General features: G+C 39.9%; 1 protein-coding gene across 6 annotated transcripts in view; it reads left to right on the top strand.

The window, feature by feature from the left end:
* The window catches only part of DDIAS (DNA damage induced apoptosis suppressor), a 28531-nt gene extending 4369 nt beyond the window's left edge, over window positions 1–24162 (top strand). For 2 of the 6 annotated variants that reach the window (XM_036324836.1, XM_036324838.1), the window contains 5 exons: window positions 798–892; window positions 11894–12022; window positions 17549–17710; window positions 20213–20330; window positions 21268–24162. In XM_036324836.1, the coding sequence (XP_036180729.1) occupies window positions 873–892; window positions 11894–12022; window positions 17549–17710; window positions 20213–20330; window positions 21268–23892 (3054 nt within the window). In that variant the 5' untranslated portion in view covers window positions 798–872 and the 3' untranslated portion in view covers window positions 23893–24162. The remainder of the gene's footprint in view (window positions 1–797; window positions 893–11893; window positions 12023–17548; window positions 17711–20212; window positions 20331–21267) is intronic. The other 4 variants (XM_036324840.1, XM_036324841.1, XM_036324839.1 and 1 more) reach the window with 4 other exon arrangements.
* Window positions 24163–27155: the final 2993 nt, after the last annotated feature.

Raw genomic sequence — 27155 nt, 5'->3', positions numbered from 1 at the left:
CAGTGAAATATGGAACAATCTAGTAATTTAGCTTGTGGATGTAAAACTTCTAAAGTTTCAAAGGTGGGAATGAAGAGGGCCAAAGTTTTGTGCCTGGAGTGTTGATTTTAATCTGGTTGTTAAGAAACAAAAGACTGAGAAAGAACCTATGGTTCTCATCTCATTTTTTCCTAAGATATTTAGTTAGAAAAATTTGGTTTAGGAAGAGAATGTTAGCATAATCACCTTAGCTTTAGAAATTCAGACTCCACGCAGGAGTTTGTTGACCTCCTTACCTCCCCCGCCCCATGTGCTATTGCGTTGAGGGTTGCCTTAAAAAAGTATCCTGCCATGTATGTGCACTTTTTTAAAATTACCTGCTTATAGCCCATTTCATCTAAAGTCTAAGACCCTGTTCCCCCATTTTCCAAAATGTCCTATATACCCAATATTACCTCATTGTTTTTGCTATTCATTTGCATGCAAACTCCCCTTCACATGTATTAAACTTTGAATTGCTTGTTAATTTGATTATTAGCCCAGCTGTTAGAACTTACAAAGTGTGAGGAAAATTTTTTTAAATATATTTTTATTGATTTCAGAGAGGAAGGGACAGGGAGAGAGAGATAGAAACATCAATGATGAGAGAGAATCATTGATCGGCTGCCTCCTGCACGCCCCCACACTGGGGATCGAACCCAAAGCCTGGGTGTGTGCCCTTCACTGGAATTGAGCCTGGGACCCTTCAGTCCACAGGCCAACGCTCTATCCACTGAGCCAAACCAGCTAGGGCAGGAAAATATTTTTTTTATCCACAGTACTGATGAACCAGCCATATGAAATTAATGGCAAAGACACTGCTAACTTCTGGAAACTGCCGCTCCTGAAGGATCATGAACATCTGCCAGCAAAGGTAGGCATTATTTTATTCACTCTGTCCACCTTCCTGGTCTATTTCTGCAGTGTTTGGTAGAATTTAGAAGTGCTTTGAGTTATTTTCCTCTTTTCTGCATTTGTGAAGCTAGATGCATGAACTTAGAGAGTCATGAGTTTTCTTTATTGAGTCATGAGTCTGTTTACATCATGAGGATCTGGTTCAGCCTCTGCGTCTGGCAGCAACTAGGGTCCATTGTCCGCCTCCAACTCTGGAGTCTGGCTATAAGGTCTTGGTTATGGATCTGGGTTCCATCCCCAGGGTCTGTCCATCACATACTTGGTGGAGCCAGAAAAAACCCCATCAGCTCCAGGTCTCTCCTCACCTGTTTCCCCAGGAACTCTAATGCCCATCACATTGAGAAGGCTAAAAAGGGCTAATTCAAATATAACCCTGATATTTTGGGGGCTAGCAATTGGAATCCATGCCATGCGGTCTGGTATCAAATCTTTTTAGCTATGTGTCTGGGATGTGGAGTCTTTGGGTGTGGCTTTATGTCCTGGGTTCATAGGTTAAAAGACAAGGAGAAACCTGGAGGCAGATTTTCTCTCCTGGCTCCAGCCATGGTGTGAAGGGCCAAGGGTGTCTTGAGATTAATGGGCCAGGAGAGTCCTGAAGCTGAATTCTGCATCTTGGCTCTAGCCAGGTTTTCCAGGCGAAAAGGGCAAGACCTGGAGGCAAATAATTCATCCTGACACCAGCCTAGCATGTTGTTGCAGAAGACCCAAGAAAACCAAGCGACACTTTAAAGAAATGGAGGGACACTGTTTAATTACGCCAGCAGACTCAGGGAATAGCTTTCCAAATCTGATTACCGAAACATGCAGGGGGCTTCTTTTTATGTCTCCCTGTGGTCTTTTGTCCTGAAAATAGGGATTATGCTTCCGGTCCTTTTCACGGGCCTTGCAAGAAGGCCCCCAAGTGTTTGGGGTCTCCAGGCCATATGTGATGGTTTGGCCTGGCACCAGCATTAATAACCCTCTCTCCAGGGCAGTGCACTGTTCACAGTTTTATGGCCTCTGTAACAGGTTCTGGAAGACCAGTTTCTGGGAAGGAGGTAATGACTTAATTATAGGTTATCAAGAACCTTGCTGGCATGGATTCCAATTGCTAGCCCCCAAAATATCAGGGTTACATTTGAATTAGCCCTTTTTAGCCTTCTCAATGTGATGGGCAGAAGAGTGCCTGGGGAAACAGGTGAGGAGAGACCTGGAGCTGATGGGGTTTTTTCTGGCTCCACCAAGTATGTGATGGACAGAGGGTGTCCTGAGGTCAAGGTTGAGGAGGGACCTGGAGTCAAATTCTTCATCTCAGATTTAACCTAGCCTGTGATGGACAGTAGGCCTGGCTGCTTGGGGAAAGGGATGAGAAGAGACCTAAATGCATTGCTCCATCCACTTCCAGCCAACCTGTGAGAGGTAGTGGGGGTGTCTGGGGTAAGGAGCAAGGTGAAACTTGGGGGCAATTTCTCCATCCATCTGAGGATCAGAGGGGATGCCTGTGGTAAGGGGTGCACTCAGCTGGCTAGAGTTCTGTAAACACTTTCTCCACTCTGTTTTCACATGAGCATTTTTTCTGGACCAGTTTCCCCTAGAACAGCAGTTCTCAACCTGTGGGTTGAGACCCCTTTGGCGGTCGAACAACCCTTTCACAGGGGTCACCTAAGACCATCCTGCATATCAGATATTTATATTACAATTCATAACAGTAGCAACATTACAGTTATGAAGTAGCAACGAAAATAATTTTATGGTTGGGTCACAACATGAGGAACTGTATTTAAAGGGCCAGAAGGTTGAGAACCACTGCCCTAGAACATGTCCTCCAGGCCCAATTTAAGTGAGCACTTCACATGAGACCATCTTTTGTGAGCACATCTTATGGACCAGTTCGCTAAGGACATGTTCTTTGGCCAAATTTAAGTGAGAACTTCCAGTGCGGCCACATTTTGTGAGCACAGCTTCCAGGCTGGTCTCCCGGGGACACATCCCCCAGGCTCAAATTGAGCACTTCCTGTGGGACCAGATTTGGTCAGCACTTTTTGTGAGCACTGCCTCTGGACCAGATTTGGGAGTGCACTACTTCCCATCCCAGTTTACCTGAGTGCAGAGCAAAAGGAACACATGAATCATCCTGCTGCCACTTGTAGACATTTGGTTGCTTTTGTTCTGAGAGAACTTGCTTTTCCTCAGTATCTATCCCAGGAGGTGCCACCCTAGGAGGAAAAAGTGAGGGGATGTCTCCTATGCAAGGACTGCTCAGGGGCCAGGGGCGGTCTTCAGAGGGCCTAGCAAACTTTGCTGGAAGAGATTGCTGTGGGAAATTGCTGTGTGTGTGGGGGGGGGGGGGGGGGTTGTTTGTTTGTTTGTTTGTTTTCAGTTAATTTTTGGTGGCTTCACAGCATTGTGTGAGGTCAGGGCTGGTCCTCTGAGGGTCATGGAGAGACCTGAATGCAAATTCACTATTCTAGGTGTAGCCAGTGTTTGAGGAGCAGAGGGGTCCCTGGGTGAGGGGTGCAATTCAGCCAGCTAGTGTGCAGTGCTGTGCACACTTTGTCCTGGCTAGTTTCTCCTGAGCATTTCCTCCAGACTGGTTTCGGGGCACAGGTCCTCATTGCCCAGTTTAAGTGAGCAATTATGAGCACTTCTTCCAGAAGGGTTCCCTGGGGACTTTTTTTCCTTTTTGGCCCAATTTAAATGAGCACTTTCTGTGGGGCCACTTTTCGGGATGCATGCTATGGACTGGAACCAGGAATCAGGGTACTGGTTCCTGGCTCCCTGTATGTGAGCATTCAAAGCAGAGTGAGAACCATCATGCCACCCCTTCAGGACGTGTGCGCATCTGTTCTTGGAAACTGGGTTCACCTTAATATGTACTGGGCTTTGGGGAGACTGTGAGGCCACACCTGTGCTCTGTGTATGTGGGTACTGCATCCCTTCCCCCAGGAGACACTGCCAGGGGAAGAAAATGTGAGCAGAAGCGGCCTTTGTGTGAGGACCGCTGAGGGGCGGGACCTGGGGTTGTTGTTCCTCTAAGCACCTAGCTGGAAGGGTTTGTTGATTTAATTATTCAAAACTGTAATGTTGCCCCATATTCCCAATAAATGGTGAAACCAAAGTCCAAAAATAAATAAATAAAAGCTGCTTGCTGTTTCTGTTGCTGATTGTGGCATGATCAAGCTATCTTTGACCGGGATGTTACTGGTTTGAGAAGTTCATTATAAGGTGCCGAAACCTTTTATGGCTAGGGGTTCAGGATCCGAAGGAGGGGCTGACGCACACAAATGAAAATAGTATATAAGAAATATGAATTTAGCAGGCATGGGGGGCCAGGTGGAAACCTCTCTCTAGGAGAGACACACCGACTTCTGGTCTGGTCCACTATTTATTTACTTAAATAAACATTTGTCCTTTAGCAATGCATACAGGCAGGTCAAAGGTAAAGTTTGGTAAACAGTATAAGGATTATCAGGTTAGGAAATTGCCTTGAGCCATTGAGCCCACAGAAGGGCAATATTATGCTGATTTTCAGCCCTGCTGAATATCAAAGTCCATTGGCCTTCCAGTGGGTCTTTTTGCATTAATATGCTAACTACTGTTAGTTTTAGCCTCTGGCAATAAGGACCCTTTGGTTAAAGAAAGCAAAGAAGTATCCACACATTGTCATGGGCATAGGGGGTGAGAAACAAAATTTCTTTTTTGGCTATTGAGAATTTAAGGTTTATTTATTTGTTTATTTATTTACTTATTTATTTAATCCTGACCTGGAGATAGGCTTGATTTTAGAGAAAGAGGAAGGGAAGAGAGAGAGAGAGACATCGATGTGAGAGAGAAACATCAATCAGTTGCCTCCTGTATTGCTCTTATCCGGGACGGAACCCGAAACCTAGATATGTGCCCCTACCAGGAATCAAACCTGCAAACTTTTTGGTGTATGGGAGGATGCTCCAACCAACTGAGCCACCCAGCCAGGGAAAAGGTTTAAATACTGTTTGGAGGTGAAGTTCCAGATATTTACCAGTTACTCATTTATTTGAATCATCAGGTTTTTTCAGGGAGGTTTCTAGATAGAAAAGTGGACAGAGATTATTTCTCTTTGAAGACTAAAGTTATTAAACACTCTGGCCAACAGGCCGAAAAGGACAACAAAAAAACCCCCAAATGATTTTCACAGTAAGGAAGGAGTCAGATATCTGGACTCAACATAGAAACCCATATTGTTGCAGGGAGGTGAAGAGTGTGTGGCTGATGCTGATACCCTCTCCTAGGCAGTCACACTGACACCACAGAGGGACCGTGCAATTCAGAGCCCGAACCAAGAGCCATTTAAAGTGGTAGTAGGAGAGAAGGGGACTATTAGTAATTAAATTGGGAAAGAGGCATAAATTGGGATTGTCCTGGCCAGACTGGAGTACAAACCCTAGAAATGTGGAGCACATTGGTGTCCCCTACTGCTATAGCACTTCCTGTGGTGCACACACCTTTGTACCCAGTGTGTGGACTTCCTGATTTCAGAGCAAAGCCCTACAGTAGCAAAAGTCCTGAGTATCATGACCCTTTAATTTGTGGGGAATCCAAAGTGCTATTTGAACTTGAGTAAGCCCTGTGATAAACTGGAACTAATTCCTGGGCCCAGGGTGAAAAATATGTGTCTTAGCCCTGGCTGGTATGGCTTGGTCGTCCTGTACACCAAAAGGTCACCGGTTGGATTCCTGGATGGAGCACATACCCAGGTTGCAGATTCGGTCCCCAATGGGGGAGGGTAGAGAAGGCAACCCATCGATGTTTCTCTCATCGATGTTTCTCTCTGTTTCTCTTTCCCTCCCTTTCCCTTACCCTCTCTACAATCAATAAAAATAAATAAATATGTCTTATAATGAGTAATTAATAACTCCATTTCTTCCTAAGGCATGCACTGGTTTTCTGATAATTAATTTGTTTCAACATAATCTGAGGCTTTTTCAGTTTCACATGTGAGCCAGATGAGTTGGTGCCCTGTTAAGTTTTACGTTTTTCCTGACAGCCCAGAGAGCTAAGAAACTTCAAAGCTATGTGACCATAAATTAATATTTATGTACTGGGCATTCATTAAACTGTGGAAGGAAGACATTTCTAAATGCAGTGTTTATTATTTTAAGTCTTTTTGTTAACGATATTGTAGAAAATTCAGGCATGTGAACATATTTGGCAGTTTAAATGGAAGATAGACAGAATGACAAATTATAATTAAAAATAAAGCCATAGCCCTAGCCGGTTTGGCTCAGTGGATAGAGCTTCGGCCTGTGGACTGAAAGGCCCCAGGTTTGATTCCAGTCAAGGGCACATGCCCAGGTTTCAGGCTCCATCCCCAGTAGGGGGCTTGCAGGAGGCAGCAGATCAGTGATTCTCACTCATCATTGATGTTTCTATCTCTCTCTCCCTCTCCCTTCCTCTCTGAAATCAATAAAAATAAAAAATATATATTAAAAAAATAAAATAAAGCCATAAACAATAGAAGAGATTTAAGACAATTAGGCTTACTTAATTAAGTTGAATTGCCATTCCTTTCTTGCTCAAAGTCAGAAAAAAAAATACCAAGTTTCAGCATTTTAGGAAGAGGAACAAGCTTTTTCTTTTATCGAAGTTCATCAGACCCGAGACTGTCCAAGTTGCTCAGTTGATTAGGGCGTCATCCCCATACACCAAGATTGTGGGTTCTATCCAGTCAGAACACAAACAAGAATCAGCCAATGAATGCATAAATAAGTGGAACAACAAATTGATGTTTCTCTCTCTCCCTTTTTCTCTCTCTGAAATTAATAAGTAAAAGTCATCAGACCTGGGAGTTGGCAGAGAGGGTCAAAAGCTACAGACCAGCATGGAAAGATAGCTTATTCTCCAAAGCAATGAGTGGCTGCCTGTCCCTTGGAACTTTCTCTACCCCTGTTTCTGTGAATTTGCTAAGTAAATGGGAATTTATTCCCCCAGATGGTAAAAGGATTTCCTGATGGTAATGGAACAAAGTTACATTAAAAGTACAAGTAGGTATAAGAAATTCAGGATTAATTGATTACTTTTTTCATAAAGTAACAAAATTAGCGAATGATTATAATAGAATAAAGCTCTACAAGATTTAATTGTATACCTTGCTCTTTAGAGATTTATTTAATTGGAAATTCTTTTCCTCTGGTTCAGGGTCAGCTTCTTTTTCTCTTAGCGCTTTTATTCTGTACCACAGAATGTACCACATTCTGTTCCTTAGAGGAAGTAATGTAAATGTGTTTCCTCAGTACACTGGCGTTATTCTCTGATGCTCAGTGAAAGCGCTTGTCTTTCATCCTTTGAGCCTCCCTTTCTCCCAATTGATTTGTGGCTGATAATAAATTTATAGTTGAAACAAGATAAAGGGGCTTTTAAACCAAGAATTCAGGTGCCCCATACATTAGCCTTGTTCTGCTGCAGCCCCCTGTGCACCTGCTCCACTCTCTCACCACACCACCCCTACTTAGCCTCCCACCGAATATGGTTTGCTGACTATGATGGAGCTGAAATAAATGTAATGCTATATCACCAACCTCCCTAATAAAATAAAAAAGAAAGATAAATTGCAAGAAATACCACATATGAAATTGTTAAGTCTATCATTGTGCTTGCCTAACTTTAGTATTTACTCATTCCCAATGCTTCATTCAGTTATGCATCAAACATGGATTCACTATACTGCAAGTCAAGCAGTAGAGAGAGAGACAAAGCAAACTAGATGACAAGTATCATAAAGGAAACACTATGGAAACAGCGAAGAATAACTAACAGTAACTATCTAAAAGGATATTATTACATTTTTGTCCACCAGACAATGAATGAGAAGTTTTTTTGCAATTTTCTGGGGTTTACAAAGTAAAACACAAATATTTGATAACCTTTTTCATTTCAATTCTCAAATTTGTTAGTTATAATTTTCTAGACATACTTATTTTATCCACTAGAGTGCAGTCAATCCTTAAAGACAGTTTGACCAACCTTCCTTTTAAAAATATAGTAATTCTTATACATTTAACTTAGAAATTAATTCCCAAATATTTCTGCTTGTATGTTTTTCATTTATTGGTAAGTTGTCTGCCTAGTAGACAGTGAACATTTTAGGACAGGAAGTGTCTTATTTTTTTAAATTTCCCCACAACACTTGGCACAATGTCCTAGTCATCATACAGGTTTAATCCATTTCCTAAAATTTGAATTTGATAATAGTTTTGTGAAGAATATGATTTGATGCATGACAATATAGTTTTGGTATAATATAAAATTTTATTTTAGAACTCTAAATAAAATCATCTCTGCTCATATGACCACAATTAAAGAAAATAAATCCAAAATGAGTATAAAATGTAAACAATGGTTAAAATAAGTCTTAATTAAGACACCATATATGAAACTATTCTGTGTACTGTAATGTATATAGACATATAAAATTATTTTGTGATTTGGTAAAATGGTATTTTATGTCGAATGGTATTTGTTGGAACTGGCCCAAGAAGAGGAAAACTGAAAATCAGGAAAAAAATTAATAACTAAAGATCAGATTGACAAATTTTGAGCGAGGCATGGGGATATAAAAAGATGGCCCTCGCTCTGGTTCCTGAAAAACACATATTAAACAAGTTTTTGCTGTGGCTCAGTCTGTAGGAGTGTCATCCCATACACTGAAAGGTCTTGGGTTTGATTCCCACTCAAGGCACATGTCTAGGTTGTGGCTTCAATCCCCAGCCCCAATTGGAGCTCATGGGAGAGGAACTGTCTCTGTCTCTGTGTGTGTGTCTCTCTCTCCCCTTCTCCAACCTTCCCCATCCCCTCTCTCTAAAAATCAATGAAAATGTCCTTGGGTGAGGATTTAAAAAAAGAAAAAACGTTTACAAAGCACACAAACAAATTTACTGTAAGTTGGTAAGTGGTAAATTAAAAGTAGGATTAACCCTAGCTGGCTTGACTTAGTGGATAGAGTGTTGGCCTGTGTATTGAAGGGTCCTGGGTTCAATTTAAGTCAAGGGCACATGCCCGGGTTGTGGGCTCAATCCCCAGTACGGGGTGTGCAGGAGGCAGCTGATCAATGATTCTCTCTCATTATTGATGTTTCTATCTCTCCCTCTCCCTTCTCTGAAATCAATAAAAATATTTTTTAAATAAATAAATAAATAAAGTAGGATTACTAAACCTGGGAAAGCTTCCAGGAGAAGAAGAGCCCTGAAAAGAATTTTAAAGAATAAGCCTTAGTAAGGAGAGTGAAAGAACATTTTGGGCAGAGGGAGGAGTCGGGGCGGGGGCGGTGGGGTGGGGGGAAGAACACACACACACAAAGAAATGTGAAACATTGCGGTAGGGGAGTGTTTGAAGGTGGGCAAGGGAATAAGGAACACAACTCAGATTGCTATTTTGTGTTCTCTAGCATAAATTACTAGCACATAAAGAACAAGGAAGAGAGACTCAAGAGAGAACACATTGGGGAGAATAAACCAAATAGAAGAGAGGAAAAAAACATGTAAGACTATAGAAGTACAGTAGTATAAGATGTGGGGAAAAAGAAAAGTCATTCTTTTTGTTAATAAAGAAAGGCTTTGAAGAGAGCTTTCAATGAAAAGGAGGAAAATCCTATTATATGACATATAAAATGTTCTTAAATTGCGTGGTTCTGCTTATAGTTTTTTATGTATTCACTGAATATTTATAGTGAATTCACTGTGTGCTAAGCACTGGGGATACAGTAGAGCACAGGATAGACCAGGTCCCTGTCTTTATGAAACTTTCAGACTAGCAGGGGAAGAACAAACCAAAATGAGTAAACAATGCATATGTAGAATAGATGCGTTCTCATGGTTGCTTATGTCACGAGCATGGTTAGCACCATGAAGAAATAAGATAGGTGATACATGTCACAGAAACTAAGAGGTGTACTTGAGATAAAGTGGGGCTCTCTAAAGGGGTTACATTAGAGTTAAAGATTGAAGGATAAGGATGAACCAGCTATTTGAAGAACTAAGGGAAGAAAATTTTAGGCACAGAGAAATGTAAGCACAAAAGCCTGAGAAGAGAAACCATTTGGTGTACTTGTGCAGAAAGAAGGCTAGTGTGGCTTGAAGTGCAGTGATCAAGGTGAAGTCAAGGAGGTGGAGCTAAGTGATCTAGGGCCTCATAGGCCATTGTAAGGAATTGAAGCTTCATTCTAAATAGCAGGATTTTAAACAGGTAAGAGATGACATTTTCAGGAGGGAGCTTTGCTCTATGTTATGTCTCATAGCTTACAGGTAGGTGTGCCATTGTGTTACATCCTATACCCTAAACTGGATTTTAGAGGAGAGGTAGAAGGCAGATGCTTTTTTTCTGACCCTTCTTTTTGCCTTCCCCTTGATCCGATATCACCTTCTCTACCTTGTCCTTAGAGATTGCCATGTGGCCTAAAATGAAAACTAAATCTAGGAATACAAATGTGCTTTTGGTAGGACCTTACTAGTCTTATATTTAAGGACCCCAAAGTAAGGATAACAACAAAGAATTAGACAATATCAGCCTTTTTTTCTGCTCCCTTTAATAAGGCAGCTCAGTAAGTTATATAAATCTACTAGAGGCCCAATGCACAAAATTCGTGCAAGAGTAGGCCTTCCTTCCCCTGGCTGCCGGCACAGGCTTCCCTCGCAGCCCCAGCTTTGTTCAGAAGGACTTCCAGGAGGACATCCAGTCTAATTAGCACATTACACTTTTATTATTATAGATTTATCTTTCATCTTTTCAAGTTTCTTACTGCCTTAGGTGGCAAGATTTTATTTTCATAGAAATGTCATTTTGATTATGGGCAAGATTAGTATCACTTTAAGATCTCCCTTCATCATCACCACATTTCTAAATTTCTGATTATCCCTTGAAGAGTTATGCCTAAAAGTTTCTATTATGATTTTTAACTGTGACTTTTACTTTGTCAAAGTTTGTGGATGCCAGTCTCAGAAACAGTTACGCCCATACTCACAAATTGAAAGCTTTTGCCAAGTGTTTACAAATGAAAATTTATTGATACAGCTTTATTTTAAACATGTGCAGAGACATTTATTTTATACTATAATTAAGCTAATCAGTTTTAAATGTTGGTAAACAAACCAACATTTGAAATTTTTAAGAGTATAAAAGAGTAGAATGTTGTTATTTTATTTTTTTTACTAGAGGCTTAGTGCATGGATTCATGCACCAGTGGCATCTCTCGGCCTGGCCTGAGGGGATCGGGCCAAAACCAGCTCTCCAACATCCCCCAAGAGGGTCCCAGATTGCCAGAGGGTGCAGGCCGGGCCGAGGGACCCCACCGGTGCACAATCGGGGCCAGGGAGGGACTGTGGGAAGGCTCCAGGGCATCTCCAGCCCATCTCGCCCAGTCCAGATTGGCCTGACCCCAGCAGCAAGCTAACCTACTGGTTGGAGTGTCTGCCCCCTAGTGGTTAGTGTGCGTCATAATGACTGGTCAAATGGTCAAACAAATGATCAGACTTAGCATATTAGGCTTTTATGATATAGGATTTCTCAAATATGTTTTATACAAGGATCTTAAAGCACTTTGAACTCTCATTTCACCATATAACATTTTGCTTTTTCTGCTTGCAAAATATGAATTTTCTTTCTCTTTAAGCTGTGTAAAAATGTACACACACTGAGATCCAATAAAGTTCTATATAGCTTTTCTTATAAAGATGTGAAAAAAGCTAAATGACTTTTCCTGAATTATTGAGAATGAAATATTTATTCAGAAACAGAATGTTCGTTTGAACTATTCTGTTTTAAATTTTATTTTCTTTCTATTAATACTTTTAAATAAGCATGAAAAGAAAATTAGTTTTTCAGTACATTGACATTTACTAGAAAAGACATCTCTTGGCTTTGCAGTGGACGTTAAGAGGTTTTCTTCAGAAATGAATTATGCACCTACAATTAAAGATTTGCCACTCACCCCAGTGACTATTTTGTTTTTCAGGCCACAACGTGAATACATGAATAGAAGAAGAAAATTTCTTCTTGCCTCAGTTCTTGCTCTCCAAAATTCAAGTTTTATATATCCTTCATGTCAAAAGTGCTTCTCTCGGATAATCTTAGTGTCCAAAAGGTAAAAGTAAAGTCTGTAAACACAAGAGAGGAAATACAAGTCAGTTGCAAGCTGCTGCAGGAAACAGAAATTCCCCACTTTCATTTCTCCACTAAAGATTTCATTTCCACCTAAAGATTTTTTTTGAATTCCAAATCCTTAGTAATAAAAACTATAGTAGGTACTTTGTATTTAATAAGGTTAACTTTCTTCTTTGTTTTAACCTCCAAGATTTAGAGCAGTGGTGGTTTTCAAATTACATTCTGTAGAGCCTTAAGGGTTCATGCTTCTAGACTGGGAGATGGGGACTAGAGAGGGAATAATAGATAGTGCTAACAAGTAGAATGGGCTCTGGCCCCCACTTTCATTTCAGCAAGACCTGCATTCTCATCCTTCTGTTAGGGTTCCAAGATTTCATTTGAAAAGGTTCCATGATGTATTTAAAGATGCAGACACATAGAGGTACAGATATAAAAAATATATGTATGGGAAGTTTTTGATCATTCATATACAATTATCATACACACACACGTATGTGAATATGATACTCTTTTCATATGAAGGACCACAGTAACTTTGTGTATGTGTGCGCTCTTCCAAAAATTATGAGTAAGGGAAGGGGGGAATTACTTATCCATATAAGCTATTCACCTAACCCAAACTGATGTGAATTGCCCTTCTAAGTTACTTAATGGGACCCATAGTTTCTTTAGTCTAGAAATCTTTCTCTGATACTAAGAACTTTCTTTCCTGTCTTAAAATGTGAATTGTAGCTCAGGCACTTATCTATCCTCTCTCCTATCCCTTCCCACTCCACTGCTCAGCCACCCAAAAAGTTTTTATCATTTATTTAAAAGAGTCGAATTGAATTTCACACATATTGATCATAGTTTTCTCCTATTGGAGGGAAGTGATATGTAAAGCCTTAAAGTACTTTCTTTTTTTCAATTACAGTTCACATTCAGTATTGTTTTGTATTAGTTTTAGCGTTTCAAGTGTACAGCATAGTAGTTAGATAATCATATACCTTACAAAGTGTTTCCCCTTATATTTCTAGTACCCATCTGGCACCATACTGCGTTATTACAATATTATTGACTATTTGCTGTACTTTACATCCCTGTGACTATTTTGTAACTGCCAATTTGTACTGCTTAATCTTTTCATCTTTTTTACCCCAACCCCATTTCCCTCTGGCTACCATCAGTCTGTTTTTTGTATCTATAAGCCTGTTTCTGTTTTCTTTGCTCATTTATATTGTTCTTAAGATTCCACATGTAAGTGAAATCCTATGGAATTTGTCTTTCTCTGACTGACTTATTTCACTTAGCATAATAGCCTCTCGGTCAGGGGTGGGCAAACTTTTTGACTTGAGGGCCACAATGGGTTCTTAAACTGGACCGGAGGGCTGGAACAAAAGCATGGATGGAGTGTTTGTGTGAACTAATATAAATTTAAAGTAAACATCATTACATAAAAGGGTACGGTCTTTTTTTTTTTTTTTTTTTAGTTTTATTCATTTCAAACGGGCCAGATCCAGCCCGCTGGCCGTAGTTTGCCCACGGCTGCTCTAGGTCCATCCATGCTGTCACAAATGGTAAGGTTTCATTCTTTTTTATGGCTGAGTAGTATCCTATACAATAAAAGCCTAATATGCTAAGTATCCAGTCATCAAGTGGGCCGTTCAACCAATCAAAGCATAATATGCTAATGATATGCTAAGGCTGCTCAACTGCTCGCTATGACATGCACTGACCACAAGGGGGCAGACGCTCTGACCAGTAGGTTAGCTTGCTGCTGGGATCTGGCCAATCGGGACTGAGTGAGATGGGCCAGACACGCCCTGCAGCCTTCCTATGGCCCCTCCCCAGCTGGCCAACCTCCCACATTCCTCTCTGCTCCAGATCGTGCACCCTTGGGGTCCCTCAGCCTGGCCTGCGTCCTCTCGCAATCTGGGACCCCTCTGGGAATGTTGGAGAGCCGGTTTCCGCCCGATGGCGAACTACTGGTCACTATGACATGCGCTGACCATGCGGCAGATGCTCAATGCAGGAGCTGACCCCTGGTGGTCAGTGCGCTCCCACAGGGGGAGTGCCGCTCAGCCAGAAGCTGGGGCAGCTTGTTAAAAATGCAGGATTTGGGGCCTTGACCCAGACTTAGATTCCAAGTGATTTGTATACATATTAAAGTTCAAGCTCTGATGTGTATTACTCCACACTAACATTTATTTGTTTCAATCCAGCCTTATTCCCAAAGGATTAAAGGAAATCATATACAAAAATACCTACATATACAGGGCATCCCAAAAAAATGTATACAGGATGTCTGTAGATTCTATTACATTTTGAAAATGAAATAAAATGTAAACACTGGCTTTATAATTATATTTTTTTGTGTATACATATTTTGGGGGCACCCTATATAAAGCTATATATAATTTAGTGTTTATATGCATTCATATTAGTAAACTCAGTTTTTTGTTTTGTTTTAAATAATTCTTTATTGTTGAAAGTATTACATGTTCCCCTTCTTCCCCCATTGACTCCCTCCAGGACACCCCCACCCCCCACCACAACAGGCCTTTAGCACCCTATTGTCTCTGTCCATAGGTTATATATATGCATTCAAGATCTTTGGTTGATTACCTCCCTCCCACCCACTCACCCTCCCCCGCCTTCCCTCTGAGATTCTACACTCTGTTCCATGCTCTGGATCCACACTGTTCATCACTTTATTTTGTTACTTACATTCCACATATAAGTGCGATCATGTCATCTTTGATTGACTTATTTCACTTAGCATGATACTCTCCAGGTCCCTCCATGCTGTCTCAAAGGGTAAGAGATTCTTCTTTTTTGCTGCTGCATAGTATTCCATGGTATAAATGTACTACAGCTTTTTTATCCACTCATCTACGGATGGGCACTTGGGCTGTTTCCAGATCTTAGCTATTGTAAATTATGCTGCTATGAACATAGGGGTGCATACATTCTTTCTGATTGGTGCTTTGGGTTTCTTAGGATATATTACTAGAAGTGGGATCACTGGATCAAATGGCAGTTCCATATTTAATTTTTTGAGGAAACTCCCTACTGTTTTCCATAATGGTTGCACCAGTCTGCATTCCCACCAGCAGTGTACTAGGGTTCCCTTTTCTCCACATCCTCGCCAGCACTTGTCGTTTGTTGATAGTAGTCATTCTGACAGGTGTGAGACGGTACCTCATTGTGGTTTTGATTTGCATCTCTTGGATGATCAGTGACTTTGAGCATTTTTCTTATGTCTCTTGGACATCTGTATGTTCTCTTTGGAGAAGTGTCTATTTAGGTCCTTTGCCCATTTTTTTCATTGGATTGTTTGTCTTTCTTTTGTTAAGCTGTATGAGTTCCTTATATATTTTGGATATTAACCCTTTATCAGATGTATCATTGCCAAATATGAGTAAACCTAGTTTTTGTTAGGCTATCAGTGATACTCTGTTTGAAAGATAGTTCATTACTAACCATATTGTTCTTATAGTTATCATAAGGCATCATGCAAGAAAAATCTACAGGATAGAAATCCAAAGCCTTGGATCTGGGTCATAAAATTCACTAACTTTGTCTGTCACCTTGGGCAAAAATTCACCCCAGTTGTCCCTTACATAAATGGGAATAAATGGCCTTGTTTACATATCAGAATGAAAGAATGTATGTTGCAAACATTTATGAACTGCAAAATGCTGATGCCTATTAAGATTTGCTAAGAATAGTACACTTGCCCTAACCGGTTTGGCTCAGTGGATAGGCCTGCAGACTCAAGGGTACCAGGTTCGATTCTGGTCAAGGGCATGTACCTTGGTTGCGGACACATCCCCAGTAGGGAGTGTGCAGGAGGCAGCTGGTCAATGTTTCTCTCTCATCGATGTTTCTAACTCTCTATCCCTCTCCCTTTCTCTCTGTAAAAAAATCAATAAAATATATTTTTAAAAAAACGAATATTATATTAGACTTGAATGCATTATTAATATATAATTTTTAAAGAAGGTTATTTATAGCCAAATTACAACACAACTCCAGCAGATTTGGGTAAGATTACACGAATGGAATGGCACAGATCCATCCTCAGTGTAGCAAAAAAATAATTATCACAAATCTAATAATGAATCAGTAACTTCTTATATAAAGGATTAACCTTTGTTCAAAATAGTCACCTTGGTCCTGTGGAGTTTAGGCTCCCCTGGTGGCTATATGGCAGCAATCAAATATTTATATTTTATCTTTATTTTTTATTTGCATTTTCTATTTGCTTTTTTAAGCTAGATCAGTGATTTTCAACTGGTGTGCCACAAGAATTTTTAAAACATGAAATGCCTGACTATTTAGTCAGGGGCACTCACCTCTTTTTCCTTAGATTGTCAAATAAAAAATGGCAACAGCCAATACAACAATAGCCATCTTGTGTGGATGAATCAAAATTATACCTATTTTTTTGTCAGATTGGCAAAGTATGTATTTTTTGATGTGCTGCAGAATTTTAGTAATTATTTTATGTGTGCCATGAAATAAAAAAGGTTGATAATCGCTAAGCAACAAAAGAACAAAAACAACAGTTATCCATTCCCAAAAGATGTTTTCATTGGTCAGTTTGCTAAATTAAGAATGTAAGTTGTAAGACATTATTGCAAACAATTAAAAAGGAGGGAAACATTTCATAGAAGTGACAATATCATTATGATATTTAATATAATTATTAGAAAGAAGCAGACTAACTTATTAATTGGCAATAGATGTTTTCTTTACTTTCTTTTCTTTTGTTTTATCTCCTCTTATCCTTCTTCAACCCTGAATTTTACTGATGAGGAAATCACAGTTTAAGGGATTTAGTAAAATCCCAAGACCAGACGTTTAGTGCATGACAGTAAAGTTACACTTAATACAGTTTTTTTTCACCAGAAAGACATTGGCCATAATTACACATTGCCTTAGAAACAGGTTAAATAAGATGTTTTGTACCTCTTTGTAATCTGATAAATTCTTAGCATATCACAGAGAATTAAAAAAAGTAAGTTATTTTTATAATGGTGAGAAAAATGTAACTGGGTCCTCTATATATACATTTTTATTAATTGTTTCAAGATTAATTATTTTTCAAAGAAGATAGACATTAATTTTCAGGTCTTCTGTTGGTGTGGTGTTTACTTCATTATTTAGTTTGCACATACCCCTAACCCCAGACTATAATGTGTCTCACTTTGTTCATGATGTTTTAGCTACCCAATAAGAACATCTCTCTCACCGCCCCCCTAAACCCTCCAAACACACACACACATTCCCTTCACTTTTCTGTCAGTTCGGTGCTACTTAATTTAAATCAGTGAAAGCAGCTGTTATGAGTAAAGAAATTAAAAGAGATTAATCTGAAATAGTTTACGACGAATGTAAGTTGTATAGAAACATTTGTACACAAAACGTTATTTTTTTAATTTTTACTTTTCCAAATTTTTTTTCACCATATGAAAAAAAAGATTAGTGAACATTTCTATACTTTTTTCTTCCACTTTTCCAGGTCTAATTGTCCAAAATGTGGTTCTACTGGTGAAGCTGAAAATGCCAGTTACAGATACAGACTTTCCATAAAAGTTGCAGAATCAAGTAAATTATTTGGCATTACTGTTTTTGGAAGCTGCTTAGATGCATTTTTTGGTCTTACAGCCACTGATTTGCATAGGTAAGATTATTTAAATCATTCCTTTTCCTATTAGTATATTAATAGAATTTTAAAATAATGTGTTTTTAAGGTAATAAACATTTAGTAAAAAAGATGACCTCATTGACTACTCAACTGCAGATCATCAGTTTCTTTAAACAATCATCAAGAAATAGATGTTTATTTCCTGAATATCCTATCTAATAATAGATAAACATGGTAATTGAACATACCTCTGCTACACTTCCCATTGGCTTATCAGCAGGATATGCAAATTAACTGCCAACAAAGATGGCGGCCAGCAGCCACTCAGCTGAAGCGAACGTGAGGCTTGCTTGCTCCAGTGATGGAGGAAGCCAAGGTTCCCCGCCTGCCGCGGCCCAGCTCTGAGCTCTGGAAGCAACAATGTTTCAATTATAGAAGCTAAACAAACCCCAGATACCTGCTTTCAGCCGGCCACGGCCTCAGAGCTTAGAGTGTCAGTGATGGCAACAGAGTTTCAATTATAGAAGCTAAACAAACCCAGATACCTGCTTTCAGCCAGCCGCAGCCTCAGAGCTGGAGCCGGGCCTCAGAGCTGGAGCCGGCTCTCAGCTCCAGTGACAGCTATAGAAGGTAAATAAATCCCAGAATAAAAGAAAAAAAGAGAGGCTAGAGCTTCAGTCGCCCGCCAGCCTGAAAACGGCCCTCAGACCATCACCCAGGCTGGCCAGGCACCCCAGTGGGGACCCCTACCCTGAAGGGGGTATGACCAGCTGCAAACAGCCATCAGCCCATCATCCAGGCTGGCCAGGCACCCCAGTGGGACCCCCACCCTGATCCGGATCACCCTTCAGGGCAAACCAGCCGGCCCCCGCCCGTGCACCAGGCCTCTGTCCTATATAGTAAAAGGGTAATATGCAAACTGACCATAACAGCAGAAAGACTGGGAATGACTGGTCACTATGACACACACTGACCACCAGGGGGCAGATGCTCAATGCAGGAGCTGCCCTCTGGTGGTCAGTGCGCTCTCACAGGGGGGTGCTCTGCTCAGCCACAAGCCAGGCTGATGGCTGTCAGTACAGCAGTGGTGTTGGAAGCCTCTCCTGCTTCCTCAGCAGCACTAAGGATGTCTGACTGCAGCTTAGGTCTGCTCCCCGCTGGCATATGGACATCCCCCGAGGGCTCCCACAGGCTGCCAGAGGGATGTCTGATTGCCATCTTAGGCCCAATTCCCCGGGGAGCAGGTCTAAGCCAGCAAACGGTCACCCCCGAGGGGTCCCAGACTGCAAGAGGGCACAGGCCAGGCTGAGGGACCCCCGAGTGCACAAATTTTTGTGCACTGGGCCTCTAGTATAGTGATAATGTTAAACCAAGCTCCTTTTATCCAGGTCAACTAAGCTGTGATTAGAATACTAAATTACAAAACTCTAATCCAAGTTAGAGGACATAGAATAAGAAAGTAAAATTGTTTCTTTTTTTAAAAATATATTTTATTGATTTTTTACAGAGAGGAAGGGAGAGGGATAGAGAGTTAGAAACATCGATGAGAGAGAAACATCAATCAAGTGCCTCCCTGCACAACCCCCACTGGGGATGTGGCCAAAACCAATGTACATGCCCTTGACCAGAATCAAACCTGGGACCCTTCAGTCTGCAGGCAGATGCTCTATCCACTCAGCCAGACCGGTTAGGGCAGTAAAATTGTTTCAAACTGAGGGATTATCCAGGTTGATATCTACATTCAAGTGGCCAACATCCCTTGAAACAGAAGAAGCCATTTGTGGGAATATTTGCATATCAGAAGTTGAAATTTTGTTATTTCTCTCATTACAACTTCACCTGCATAGTTTGACCTTTTATGATGTTGTCCTGAAATGCAAGGATATATTTAAGCAGTCTTCTACCCTCCTCCCCTAATCCCTAACAGAAGAAATGTCTGTCTGTCTCTTTATTGTTGAGAACAGACTCATTTGAAGAAAGGGACAGCAGAGGGACCATAGGATCACCAGGGAAGAGGAAAGACTCCCCTCTGCTTTGATGAGGACTAGAGATCCCACTACTACTTCCACTGCTGCTTCTAGAATAATTGCTGGGCTTGATTCCTAGGCAGGCATCTATTTTATTCACATTTGATCAATTTTTTTTGTCTTCCTAGCTATGGGAAACTAGAGGGAACAAAATGCCTAGCTTTTAAAGTCACTTTTTAAAAAATTTTTTTCAGAAAAGAAGGGAGAGAGAAACATCAACGATGAGAGAGAATCATTGATCGGCTGCCTCCTACACCCCTCCCCCCCTACTGGGGATCAAGCCCACAGCCCGGGCATGTTCCCTTGACCGGAATCAAACCCGGGACTCTTCAGTCCACAGGCCTACGCTCTATCCACCGAGCCAAACCAGCCAGGGCTAAAGTCACTTTTTTAAATATGTAACTCAAAAGGTTCATGTTGCATTTCAAACTAATTGTTCATATATTCTAACTTTATGGCAAGTTAAAATTTCAAAGTTTATCTCTTCACACTTTTTTTTTTTCCAATCAAGATACATTCAGGATTCCAGTGAAATTCCAGGAGCACTGGATAGGGATGCAACTCAGAACCTATTAACTAAAGCAGTGGAAACTTGCTTTGTTGGACAGAGCTTTATTTTTGGAGTGACGGTAATTGCTTCTAGCTTTCTTCTATTCTGTTAACATTTCCACTGTAATGAAATGATTTTAATTCTCTAAACAGTTTTTAGGAGTCATAAATGTGAGATCCTGTAGAGGTACTTTAGACTGTGTAAAAATAGGCTATAGGTTAAACACCATGTGCGACAACTTCCTCTTTCAAAAGTCAGAAGAGCCTAGTTTAAATGTTTTCAGAGCTTTAAAAATCTAACTTTATGTAAATTCAGAAGTGTTAGATATTTGTTTATCTGCATATTCATAACTAATAATAGGTTAGAAAGGATAGTTTTAAATAATTATAAAAGTGGCAATAGAAGTTGAAAATAATGTACTAATTCTGAAGGAGTGATCCTTTCCTATTTCATCTATGCTAAAGGGAACAAATATAAATTTTATCCACATTGGAATTAGGGTTTTAAAAATAAGAACAAAGCACTCCCTAACTGCACAGTGAGAAAGACCAAAGGGAAGGTGAAGCCAGGAGCTACAGAGCTTTTCTTTGTTAAAACCATAGACAGTTCTTTATCTTTTTTTTTTTAATAGGTTAGAACATTCCCTTAAGCACTCAAAGTTTATGGAAGTTAATGACAAATATAATAGCAATCATTTATTGAGTAACTACTATTTCCTAAGCAGTGCAGTTTTCCATGTTATTGCAAATAAAGTAAACTTGCACTTTTTAAATCTCTAGCTTATAAATGAGAAAACTAAGGCTCAAAAAGGTTAAATAAGTTGTCCAAAGCCACAACACTAGTAAATGTTAGAACTGGGATTTGACTACAAGTCTCTTTACTCCAGGGTTTGCTTCTCTTACTTATACTACTGTGTCTATAACACTACATGATTGAAATTATTTTAAATCTGTTTCACATTCTAGTCAAAGGAAGAAAAATTTATTCTCATTTAAATGTATTAACTTCTTTTGCAGAATTTTGAAAAACAACACGGGCAAGGTTCAGATTCCAGTACCTTCTTAGAACAGTGCCTTGGCCGCAGGAGAGAAATTAAAGAGCTACTAGCTTGCCAGATTGTCCTACCAGACCCGAGTGTCGCAGGCTTCACTGTCATTGACTATTTCCGGCAGCTTTTGCAGCTTTCCAATTTCAGGAAACTCCATGGTGGCTCCCAGGCACCTAAGAGCCACCTGCTTGCTTTAGAACACTCAAGTAGTGATCTCAGCAGCATGTGTAGCCTTGACAGCAGCTCTGATTTTGTGGAATCCCATGGCAGAGATAACTTTTTAATGTCCTGGCAGTCATCACTTGAACTCACTTCCATTGTTTCACAGCTAACAGATGAGGATAATTTTTCAGCTTCAGAACAAAGCAAGGCCTTTGATACTCTTCACCAGAACAGAAAGTGCATTTCCTTGGCAGAGGCCACTGGTTCAGGTGGTTGCCATGATGCCATTCAGTGTTCATGGAGCCTTGTTTCATATATGGATAAAAAGAGCACAGCACAAAAGTTAGGTGATGAACTTGGCTTACAAGCTAATCAGCCAAGTGCAGTACACAGCAGTCATCATGAAATTGGAGTTACTGGTTCTAATTTATTCTTGAAAATGCAAGAGTCCCATGAGCCAAGTAATACAAAATCCTTCCACAGTGCAGTAGAAATTAAAAAGAGAAATTCCCAGCATGAGCTAACAGGTCATGATATCAGTACTCCCTTCAGCCTTCAGGAAAGATCTGTGTGTTGTCCACCTATATCACTCAGACTTGAAGAAATAGCTAGTGGTTCCCAGGATTATGACCCCAAGATTTGGGATGATCTGCCACTCTCTGAAAGCTTAAACAAGTTTCTGGCAGTTATCGAAAGTGAGATTGCTATAACTCCGGTGGATGCCAGCAGTAGGAAGCCTCATCTAGATAATGGCATCGATGAATTACATGCAGACCTCAGCAGTTTATCTGTGACTCCCCAGGGAACTGCTGGAGCCTTGCTTACACCACCTATAGCGTTAAGAGCATCACAAGCAACAGTCAAAGCAAACTCTGGCAAAGGTAACTTCCTTTCCAACTGTGAAGCAAATCCAGCTGCTAGTTTTCAGGAGTCACAACCAGATAACACAGCAGAGGCTGTCTCTGTAGGTAGAAATGGAAGAGATATTTCTGAATGTTTTCCAGCAAATGCTTCTCTGTCAGCTCTGTTTACAGCTTCAAAAGGTTTAGGAACAACATCTACTCTTAGGAAGTCTACCAGAATTCCACCACGTAGGGCTACGATTTCATGTACACACAGTACTTCAGAGAGTGACCATTCTTGTCTCAATAGCAAGTATTTTAATGGATGTGGAGAAAAATCACCTTTGGAAATGAGTGAGAAGTGGATGACGTTGTGTTCCAGGAGGTATAATGATGTTTCTGGCCTTTGCAGCTTAGACAATAAACAACGTAGGAGATGGCCAAAGAACCAAGGTGACAGTCTTACAATTTGCAGGAAACTTACATATTCCTTAGAAGCTCTTTGCAGCAGTCCAAGTAGAAGTACAGATGCATTGAAAGAAATGCCTTATGGACATGTCAGAAATAACTTAACACAGACCTATGTTCCTGGTCATGAAAGCAGCTACAATGCTTCTGCTGATCTCTTTGATGATAGTGCTAAAGAAATGGACATGGCAACAGAAACCACCAAAGAGTCACAGGATGTTTTGTTACAATGGGGAAAGTCTTCGGCAGAAAGTCAGCATATAGAATCTGATTTTTCACTGAGGTCACTGTCTGAAAACTTCAGCCAATCTTCACAAAAATTATCCTTGCCAAACATGCCTGCCCCAATGAATCCAAAAACATGCTCTTCACCACATTTTCCATCAGATTCAGAAAGTGATGTTGAAGATAGTCAGGACTTTGTTCCATGTTCACAGTCAACTCCTGTTGCAGGATTCCACCAAACAAGAATTCATGGGGTGAAAGGAGCTTTCAAGAAACTACCTTCCTTTTATGTGGATCTTGATACTAACTATAAAGAAACAAGGATTTCCTCTGAAAATGAGGCACAGCAAGCCACTCCCAGGTCTCAAAAAAATATAAAAACACCCAGCCAGAAATCCAAAAGCCCTGTTATACCTGGTGTTACACAACCAGAGGTTGTCAACAACTGTTCTATTGCTGAGTGCTTTGAATCTGACATTGATGAATGGGTCCCTCCTACCACAAAAAAAGCATTTCTTCCCGATATGCTTGGATTCCAAGCCGTGGGTCTAAGAAAATGCCTGGCTGCTTGTAATTCTCCTGATCAGAACACATTACCGAGAAAGAAACTGAAGTGTGTCGAACAAAGAACCAATAAACGTTTCATTAAGAAAGAGTTAAATGTAAAGAACACGCTTACAGCAGTAGTTGCAAACCAGAAAACTCCTAACTACAGCAGTACACGCTCAGGCTGGATTTCCAAAGAGTCAGTGTTGGGACTTGGTTGTGGTTCAGAAGTCAGATGTTGCCTTTCGTTTTCAGAAAATTGGCCACCTTCAGTGCCTGAAACTAAAAATGCTTGGTCTCCTGAATTGTTTTCACAGAAAGTCACCTCAACCCAGTGGCTGAACCTTTAAAGGTTTGTTTGGAACATTTGCCTCCACTGGCATGGGAAGCATTCTTCCCATTTTGAACACTTGAAGAGACACAAATAGAAAAGAGGTGCTGTCTTTTAAAAATGTTTATAAAGCAATTGTTTTTCTGTGTTTTATCCAGAATATTCTGATCTGGATAACTTTGCACTTTATATTTTTGATTGTATGTTAGTAATATTGTTGGTTTTGCCTGTTAAAATTATTTGTTAAACTCACATGTACATTCAGAAATAAAGCCTTTACAAAGCAAAACTTAAAATCCTCATTAATTGGTCAGCTCAGCTCAGGAAAATGCCTGTTGTGTATTAGGCCAACTACTCTGTCAAGTTTGTGATACCAAGCCTACAAGATCACTGATCTCAAAAGATTTTGTTCCACTAGGTAACAGACATATTACAGTTTCACTATAATGCAGCAGATGCAATGAAAGAGGTTTTTAATGGCTATTACAAACATTCATGTTGCTATGGGATCCTGATAGAGAAGCAGTTAACCCAGCAGAGTCTGGGCTGGGGGTAAGAAAAAAGGTCAATAAAAACTGAGTAGTTAGAGTTAAATGTGAAACTGTGACTATTTTATTTAATAAATATTCATTATATGCTTGCTTCATTCCAGATACTGGGAACGCAAAAGTGAAAGCCAAGCTCTTTTCCTCAAGAAACTCATGGTTTAGTAAAAAACAGCATCTGATAGTTCTGTGATTGGAGATAAGCTTGTAGTGCTAATAAGAGCAAAAATCAGGAGAAGTTTGTAGACACTCAAGTCCCCAGCAGCCCCTCAGCTAAACCTTTAGCTGTGAAACCTGTACTCTGTTCAGCTCCCTGTGCCATTCCCCACAGCATCTATTCCAAATCTTCATTCTCTTCACGCCACCAACCTACTGCTCCTCTTCTTGCTTCCTCCTTCATGGAGAAGCTTGAGATCACCTGTTGTTTCCCCCACTTTCCACACCCATACCTACTCATCTATATCTGTACTCATCACAGCTTCTTCCCTCTAATCTCAGAAAATGATGCACACCTTCTATTTAGTGCTGATCTTTCTCGTGTTTGGCTGTTAATCAATTACCAGTATACCCATCTTTACCTTCTCACTGTCTTGTTTCTCTTCCTCTCCCTAACTTTTCACTTTGAAAATTTACAAACACGTAAGAGTTGAAAGAATAGAACAGTACAATGATACAGCATCTATACATACCACTTATAACCAGTTTTGTTTAATGTTTTGCCTTTTGCATGTATGTGGATTTGCTTTCAATATATCTGTATAGATCTTTATAGTTTTTGCTGAGCCATTTGAATTTAAGCTGTGGATAGGACATTTCATCCCCAAGTACGTCAACAAATTTCCTTAAAAAAGACTAACTACATAACTACAATATAATTATCACACCAAAGAAAAATAGCAATAGTTCTCCAGTATCTAATATTCAGCTCATATTCAAATTTTTCTACTTGTCCCTAAATTGTCTTATAATTGTAGTTGATATTATTTAACCAGGATTTTGTTAAAGTTTGTCCATGATACATGGTTATGTCTCCTGTCTTTTTCTAGAACTCTTATTCTCTATTACATTAACTTTATGAGAAAATTAGACCATTGTTTTGTAGAATGTCCTACATTTTAGATTTATGTATTTGCCTAATTTTAGTATACATACCTTGTCTCTCTTTCCCCCAATATTTCCTGTAAATAAAACGTTGCCCATCAATATATCCTAAGAATCCCGAAACACCAATCTAAAAGAATATATGCAACAATATGTTCATAGCGCCCTGACCAGTTTGGCTCAGTGGATAGAGCATTGGCCTGCGGACTGAAAGGTCCCAGGTTTGATTCTGGTCAAAGGCATGTACCTTGGTTGCGGGCACATCTCCAGTAGGGAGTGTGCAGGAGGCAGCTGATCGATGCTTCTGTCTCATCGATGTTTCTAACTCTCTATCCCTCTCCCTTCCTCTCTGTAAAAAAATCAATAAAAAATATTTTTAAAAAAATATGTTCGTAGCAGTGCTATTTACTATAGCTAAGATTTGGAAACAGCCCAAGTGCCTATCAGTAGATGAGAGGATAAGAAAAGATGTGGTACATTTATACCATGGAATACTTTGCAGCTGTAAAAAAGAAGGATCTGTTATCCTTTGAGACAGCATGAAGGGACCTGGAAAGTATGCTAAGTGAAATAAGCCAGTCAGAAAGACAAGTAGCACATGATCTCACTTTTATGTGGAATCTAATTAACAAAATAAACTGACCAACAAAATAGATCCAGAGACATGGAAGCATGGAACAGATTGATAAATCTCAGGGAAAGAGGGTGGGGCAGGGGGAAGAGATTAACCAGGGAATTTATGTGCATTTATGCATAACCCATGGATAAACAATAGTGTAGCCTGGCATAAGGAGTGCAGGGTGAAGGGGGTCATTGGCAGTGGGGGGGAAAGGGGTGCATTTGTAATACTTTCAACAATAAAGATGCATAAATAAAAGTAAAAAACAAAAAGATGTTGCCCATCAGATCTCACCATTGTAAAAGTACATTTGTGTGTGTTTTTTGTTTTTTTAAGAGTAAAGAGTATCACACTTTCCTACCAGTAGTGTTGAATGAGTTTTCTTTTCCTTCTCACTAACTCAAGAAATTTTTTCAATGATTCAGTTACACTTGTTCTTTTTAATACTCCATGCTACCTCCCTGCTAATACTCTTGTTCATAGCCAGTCTCCTTTAAAAAATAGTTACTGTCAACGTGAGCATCATTCATTATTCAAGCTGCTGCCATGTGTTCTTTCTCCCCCACCTTTAGTGGCTATAGTGTCGTGGTTTTCTAACTCAAATCCAATGAATTTGTCATTCCTTATTTTATTTCTGTACTTTCTCTACGTTCAAAATACCATTTTCATCGTTTCTGGTTTTTTAGTTTTGCTCTGCTTTGATCATAGCTGCCTACAAGGCAAATGTTTTTTGTAGGACTCTTGTCTCTCTATATGTGAACAATTTTATTTTTAAAGTCTATTATAAAATTTATAAGCCCAAGTAAGGAAAACTGGTTTGTCAATGAAGATATAGAATAATGGATAGAGAAAAAGTGCATGTTTCTTGTCTGATCCGTGCATGTAAATATTTTTTAGAGTATACATGCATCATTTCTTCTTCAAGCCTTGGAAATAGTCTCATGTTCTTTATTATCAAATGTGCCATTTCTAGCTAGTTTCATAATCTCCCACTACAATAAGAGTAGTAATGCTGCT

This window comes from Myotis myotis, unplaced genomic scaffold (genome assembly GCF_014108235.1).
Source record: "Myotis myotis isolate mMyoMyo1 unplaced genomic scaffold, mMyoMyo1.p scaffold_m19_p_10, whole genome shotgun sequence".
Taxonomy (NCBI): domain Eukaryota; kingdom Metazoa; phylum Chordata; class Mammalia; order Chiroptera; family Vespertilionidae; genus Myotis; species Myotis myotis.
The sequence above is the reverse complement of the archived record's forward strand: the minus strand, read 5'-3'. Positions and strand labels throughout refer to the sequence as shown.